At 33.0% G+C, this 7,683-nt stretch overlaps 1 protein-coding gene across 3 annotated transcripts in view; it reads right to left on the reverse strand.

Annotated features, from left to right (window-relative positions):
• Window positions 1–251: 251 nt before the first annotated feature.
• Nedd1 (NEDD1 gamma-tubulin ring complex targeting factor) overlaps window positions 252–7,683 on the reverse strand; it is a 58,165-nt gene continuing 50,733 nt past the window's right edge. For all 3 annotated transcript variants that reach the window (XM_015482906.2, XM_048803575.1, XM_048803568.1), the window contains exons 14-15: window positions 2,248–2,314; window positions 252–1,822 (exon numbers count right to left, since the gene is read on the reverse strand). In XM_015482906.2, coding sequence (XP_015338392.1) covers window positions 1,718–1,822; window positions 2,248–2,314 — 172 coding nt within the window. In that variant the 3' untranslated portion in view covers window positions 252–1,717. The remainder of the gene's footprint in view (window positions 1,823–2,247; window positions 2,315–7,683) is intronic.

A 7,683-nucleotide genomic window follows, 5' to 3' on the forward strand; every position in this document is an offset into this window, starting at 1 on the left:
GTCTCATTGTTAGCCCCACTCAAGGATCACTGTCTGGTAAAATTGCCTAATGTCCAATGTCTGATAATTATTTTAGACATTTTGTCTTTTTTATTTTAATTTCCATTGGAAAGGTAAATCCAATCCCTATTATACCATTCTGGTCAGAGGCAAAAGTCCAATTTCAGATTTTCTATTTTTTTTTTAATAAAAAAATTTATTTTTTGTACTTAGCTTTTAAATCCATGACAAAAATGTTTCATCTATACACATAAAGTTACTAAAATTGTTTTATTTATTCCACCTCTCAATATACATTATGTGTACCTATATAAAAAGACAATAGGAAAATATTATAGATTTAAATACTGCATGTAGGCAAAACACACTCATGTTTATGTCTTCTAAACCTGTTTTCTGGTGACATATAAGGAAACTTGTTACAAGTCATAATGCATTCATAATCTGCCAGGAAAAGATAACATTAACACACCTATATGTGTTGATACAATGTATTTGCTGAGCCATACTGGGGAAAAGTAATATTCCTGTTTTCATTTTTGGAAGTAATTATTAGCATATTTACACTTATTTCCCATTATTTTGGAAAACAATAAAGTTAGTAAGCTAAACTAGATTTTAAAAAAATTTTAGTATATATCTTTATCTTAGAAGTCAAAATGTAGTAGTAGAGCTATATTCAAGGTATACAGTGTAACTCTTTGGGCAAGAGATAAGAACATGAACAAGTAGCCCTCCTCATCTTACACCTAAAATGGAGATCACGGCAGGTAGATGCAAATGTCCAACTACTGCCAAAGGGGTGTGAATTCTTTTCACAATGAACCTTTATAAATAATTTTATGATAAAGCAAATAATATAAAAATATTATTCATATCACAGAAAGAATTAGAGAAAGTTAATGATACAAACTGCAGAACAAAATAATTCACACTTCTCTCTTGGGAGGAAAAGATGGCAATGATATTGTAATATTTAGGATTTAATATGAAATTTTTACTAGTTGAGTAATGGTGATTAAAACTTTTATAATTTTGCATATTAATAATTCATGAGAAAATCAGCACATATATGGTTCTTGTTGAGTCTCACACACCCTTAAAACTTTTCTCATAGGCAATGTTAAAAAATATCAACCAGAAGTACAAAGTTATCAGAAGTACTAACATAAACGCAAAAGATAAAATGCATCTGTACAATTCAAAATTTCAAAAAATTATCACATTTACAAGTAATAAATAATAGTCATACTTGATGTCATTAACAAAATAATTACTAGCCAACTGTGTTTTATTAGTCAATGGCATTTTCTCCATAAAAATAGAAGGTATATCAAACTTCTAAAACTACCCCAAAAAACCTGGAAGGCAATTTGTCAATCAAAAATATGTTTAAAAAAGGTAATTAAAAACATAACCTATTTTTATGCACAATTTTCTATGAAAAAGGGCACTTAGTGTATAGCTAAAGTTTTTAGAATAAAGATCCTGTTGACTTTCCTATTACGCAAATGATATATTGTACAGTTTAAATATAAAAATATAAATATTTGTGACAGAAAACATGAAACAGTGGTTGGTGTAAAATTCCAACACCCTTTAACTTGAAAAATTTTTTTTCTTCCCCTAGAGACCAAGAAAACAATACTGATTCTATGAAGTTCTGTGTTGCCAGAAACTCCCCAAATTATTAAACATTAACATATTCAGTGAAATTTTAAAAGTGAGCCCGTAGTCTTTTGTTTTCTTCTCGAAGTCTTTCAATTTCAGCCACTAAACCTTCATTCACTGAGTATCTTTCCAGCAAAGAATGCATTTCATTCTAGAAAAAGGGGAAACGCTGTTTAGATTACTGGTGTTTCACAATTACTTGACAAGATATATTTTATATACTTTCAGCTATCATTTCTCTCATGTTCAATTAACTAGCTGAATGATTTGTTTTTTACTTAATCACAAAGATCACTGGTGAAATTAATATGTTTAGTAGATTTATACTCACACATTTGGGAGGGTTTTTGCTTCTTAAAAGAAAAAAGAAAGAAAGTGATGAAAAAGTGGCCTTAACTACCTACCACAGGTTAAAAAGGAGGTGAGCAGTTAAAATATTATTAAATATCTGAAACTCCCTATTTATTTATCTTAGCAACTAGATATGGCAAATAAGTAAAAATACATTGCTCTTTTTTTTTTTTTTTAGCTCCACACAACTCTCAATTCATTTAAAACACAGTTTGCCATACATACCAGCTGCATATGAAACTGTTTTATCATCTCCACTTGCAAATTCACAATGTCCCTATGGCATGCTTCTCTAGGGAAGAATGTAAAATACATTAGAATTATAAGAGTTTAAACAATTCTAGTTCATTTAAGAAACTTGCTAAACTTTTTCATTGTCTCAAATTATTGAATGTTAATAATTATTTACAATAATAAAAATACTAATGCACCTAGCATTTATTTAACATATACGAGGCACTATTTCTTAAATTTTATAAGAACTTGTTTAATCTTCACAATGAGGAGAAATGACTTCTTCCACTTCACTAACAAAGTAAGTGAGCTAAAGACCAGTTATAACCTGTTCAAAAATCATACAACTAGCAAATAGTAGAGCGGGATGTAAACCCAGGCTGCCTACCTCTATATCTTATACTGCACTACATTCCTTGATATGTAAATAATCATTAAGGAAAGACACTGATTTATAGTACAAGAAATATAGAAAACTCACTAGACTACAAATCATATAATAATCAATGACTGTGCTACTAAAAATTTTTAGTAGAAAGGGGCTATTCTGATGGATGTAACATGATTAACTCAGTAAGATGCAATTAATTCTTGTCTCCAAAAGAAAATCAGCAAGTATAATGGTAAAAGAAACACTCAGTCACCCACCATACAACTTAAAGCTAGAATATTATCAAATCATAGAAATATACTGGGTGCTCCTATCTGATGATATCACTTAACACTTAACAGAAATCCCAAGACAGAAGTTGTTATATTCCTGAATTTTGTTGTTCAAAGAAAGACTTTTCTTAAAAACTCCAATACTGGCTGGTTATGGTGGTGTATGCCTTTAATTTCAGTGGTTCTGGAGGCTGAGGCAGGAAGAGTGCAAGTTCAAAGCCAGTCTCAGCAACTTAGCATTGTCCTAAACAACTTATTGAGACCCTGTCTCAAAATTAAAAATAAAAGAAGGCTTCAGATGTGGCTCAGTGGTTAAATGCCCTAGGTTCAATCCCTGGTACCAAAACAAAACAAAACACCGTCCAATAATGAATATGCTGAGAAAGAAATCAGAAAAACTATCCCATTCACAATAATCTCAACAACAACAAAAAGAATATTGGGAATAAACTAAATAAATCTAAACAATGAGGTGAAAGGCCTCTACAATGAAAACTATAGAACACTGAAGAAAGAAGACTGGGGATGACCTTTGACCTTAGAAGATAGAAAGATCTCCCATGTTTTTGGATAATCAGAATTAATATTGTCAAAATGGTCACACTACCAAAGGGATTATACATATTCATTGCAATCCCTATCAAAATATCAATGACATTCTTCCCATAACTAGAAAAAATTGTAATTAAATTCATTTGGGAGTTTAGAATACAAGACTCAGAATAGCTAAAGCAGTCCTGAGCAAGAAGAGTTATGCTAGAGGCATCACAATACCTAATCTCAAATCATACTACAGAGTTACAGTACTCTGTAATACTGTAGCAAAAAACACATGCTCTTGGCATCAAACAGATACAAAGACCAATGGAATAGAAGTCACAGAGACAAACAGATCCAGTCATTCAATATTTAATAAAGGTGCCAAAAGCATACATTGAAGAAAAGACAGTCTTTTTACCAAATGGTACTGGGAAAACTGGATGTCCATATTTTGAATGAAATTAGATCCCTATTTTACCCTGCACAAAAAAACAACCCAAAGGGGATCAAAGACCTAGGAATTAGACCAGAAATTTTGCAACTGTTACAAGAAAACATAGGCTCAACACTACAACATATGGACACAGGCAAGTGTTAGAGATCTTCTTCAAAAAGATCTCTAACACTCAAGAAATAAAGAATCAATAAGTGGGATGGCATCAAATAAAAAGCTCTGCAAGGCAAAGGAAATAATTAAGAACATGAAGAAAGAACCTACAGATCTTTGTCAGTTACTCCTCCAACAAGGGATTAATATCTAGAATATATCAAGAACCCCCCACCCCACCCCCCAAAAAAATCAACAAATGGGCAAAAGAACTAAACACATTTTTCAAAAGAAAAATTAGAAATACCCAACAAATTTATGAAAAAATGTTCAACATGCCTAGCAATAAGGGAAATGCAAATCAAAACTACACTGAGATTTCATCTTACTCCAGTCAGAATGGCAATCATCAAAAATACAAATAATAATAAATTCTGGCAAGGATGTGGGGGAAAAGGTACACTCACATATTGTGGTGGACTGCAAATCAGTACAACCAATCTGGAAAGCAATATGAAGATTCCTTTAAAAACTAGGAATGGAACCACCATCCGATCCAGCTATCCCACTCCCTAGGTATTTATCCAAAGGAACTAAAATCAGCATATTATAGGGATACATCCACATCAAAGTTTGTAGCAGCACAATTCACAATAGCCACGCAGCCCAGGTGCCCTTCAACAGATGAATGGGTAAAGAAAATGTAGTGTTTATATACACAGTGGAGTTTTACTCAGCCATAAAGAAGAATGAGATCATAGTATATGCTGAGAAATAGATGGAACTGAAGAATGACAAGTGAAACACGGCAGATATAAGATACGATCTGTAGTTAATGTTTTCAAAGTGATTGTTTTTGAGTGTTAACAAAAAGGATACAATAATCTCTGTAGTCTTGAGAAGCTTATGTTTAAGAAATATTGTTTTCTAGGTCCTCAGTATCTGTAAATCACTGATTTATATTGGTTATGCCCATTTTCCTGTCAAATGATACTTGAATTGTTTTCAAGTTTTTATTATTATTGTATTATTATAATCATGTGTACACCTCTCAATCCACATGCACCCATATACACAGATGAGATGTAAAGGTATAAAGCTACGTGTGTACTTCATCAATTTTACAAAATCATGCAATTTGTTTTTCAAAGTGGCAGTATCAATGGATATGTTCATTATCAGTGTATCAGAATTCCTCTTGCTCTGTATCTTCACCGAGACTTGCAATATCTGAACTTTCAAAATATTTTCCCATTTAATGGATGTGAAATGGTATATCATTGCATTTTCTGTTTACTAATTGTGGGTTTGAACATTTTTCCTCATGTTCTTATTTTTCATTTTTAAGAGTTCTACTTATAATCTGACGCTTTTTTTGGTGATATGAGTATTCCAGATGCTAATCCCTCTGCTTTATTAGTGATATCTCATAATTAGAGTTGTTATTTATACACTCAAATTTACTCAATACTGCAAATTTTATAGGTAGTGCATTTCCTTATTTTTAATAATTTTCCTACTCTGAAGTTTTAAGATCTCTTAGAACATTTAAAATTTTGATTTTTACAATTCAACTTTTATTCTATACAGAATTGATTTTTAATTAGTAAGTTTATTCTTATACAAGCAAATATTATAATCTATAGATTATTCCATATTTTGGACACAGACCTGCAATGTTAATAATGTCATTTATCAAGTTTCCAGAATCACATAGGTTTCTTTCTAACTATTTGCTTCTTGTGACCAATTTGTCCATGCTGTGCCAGTGTTATACTATTATCTTAATTTTATTTAATAACTAAGCTTATCCATCCATCAAATCAGTCCCCTCCAACTTTATTCTTCTTTGGGATAGTAGTCTTGGATCTTTTTTTCTTCCATATATATACATTTTGGAATCATTTCATCATCTCCCAAATAACTTAGCTGGGATTCTGACTGGGACTGCATTCCATCTATAGATCAAGTTAGATGAAATGTCATCTTCATAAAATCTTTCCATTTATTTGTAAATGCTTTGTAATTCACTTTAAAAATTCTTTTTTCTCAAAAAATCTTCACTATTTTTGTTTAGATTTATTCTCAAGTGCCTTAAATTTTCTGTTGCAATTATATAGCATTTAAAATAATTTATATTTTCTGCTTTCAGTTATGATGAAAGTTGTATTAAAAACTGAAGATATCAGTTGTGGTAGAATGTTTGCCTAGCAAGTACCTTATCAATCAATAAATTCATCATTGGTATCAGAGAACCATCAGCATAGCCAGGGCTTAAAGAGCCACATTCTTGCAAAGAAGGGAAGTCTACCAGGTAAGACCCACATTTACCTCTGCTTTTGTCTCTGGAATATGTGCTGATTCCACAATGTGGAAAAAGGCTGAGTGGCAGCATTCTTCTGAAGCTTGAGACAGTGTCGCCAGTGTTGGAGTGTTAGAGTTTGGGACTACCAAGAAAGCCAATGTTAAAAAGTCCAAGAATCTGAAGAGGAGAAGCCTGCAGAAATTTCCCCTTTGGATATCTATCTGCTGCCTCCTAAACAATGCCTGTACTGGGTTATGTGTCAGTAAACCAAACATAAAATAACAGCTGAAATGCAGAGAAGGAACTTCGGAAGCCTTGTGATGCTGGTGAAATAGGTTAAAGTTTAAGACCCACCTGAAAAGACAGGATGAATACTCAGCAGATGTCCTGGAGGGGCAAAGACTAGAAATAAAGGCAAACTAGAATAAAGGAGTTCTCAAAAAAACTTAAAAAGTAGCTACAACAAGATCAAGGTGACCAGCTTGCCAAAACAAACTTAAATCTTTTTGAAAGACAACAAAGCAGCTGAACAGATTTCCACTTATATGTAAACTCTCAATTCTAATTATGAGAAGAAGCCTGATAACCTATAAAATCATACATTCTTAAATTGACCAAAGTTTAGAATAAAAAATATATATAAATAAACTAACAGCAAAGAAATAATAAGGATACAAAGACCCAGCACCATTTTCTAGAACTAGCTGAAATTTTTATACATTTTTAAAAACCAGGTGAAGCCTGGTATGGCAGTTTAGAATTCCAAGGAATCACAACTAAAAAGCCTGCATTTATTCGCTCACGTTCCCCCACATGCATTCATTGAGTGCTTACGTAAAAAATTAGGGATAGGCAAGCAGCAGAGCTGAGAGACTCCCTAAGACACAGATGTAAAGCACTTGCAAAGTCTTAGGGTGGAAGAGAATTGAGCATAACCCCTCTGAAGCACTCCAGGTCCTCATGGAGAAGATGGCAGCAGCCCACTACAGACCACAGACACTGACTGAGAGTGAGTCCCTCAATACTGTTCCATCTGTGCTCTCAATAACTGGTGTAGCTGAATACATCTACTGAAGACTGAAAGCAGAATAGTTAACCGAAATCCCGAGCCACTCTGGGTACTAAGCCAGGATCAGACCAGAAGTGAAAGAAAAATCAACCCTTAGCAACACAAGGAGTTGGCAGGCTATAAAGCACAGAGAAGTCAGTCATCCAGGGCTCAGATCCCCAGGCCTGCTGAAGGAAAAGTCCTGAGCCCACTGCCCTCGAATCATACAAAACTATTGGTGAACCAACACTAAAATGCTTGTTGAATGAACAGATAATAAATAACACATTACTTTCATGACCCCCCCCCCATTCCTACATATTA

This window comes from Marmota marmota, unplaced genomic scaffold (genome assembly GCF_001458135.2).
Source record: "Marmota marmota marmota unplaced genomic scaffold, marMar, whole genome shotgun sequence".
Taxonomy (NCBI): domain Eukaryota; kingdom Metazoa; phylum Chordata; class Mammalia; order Rodentia; family Sciuridae; genus Marmota; species Marmota marmota.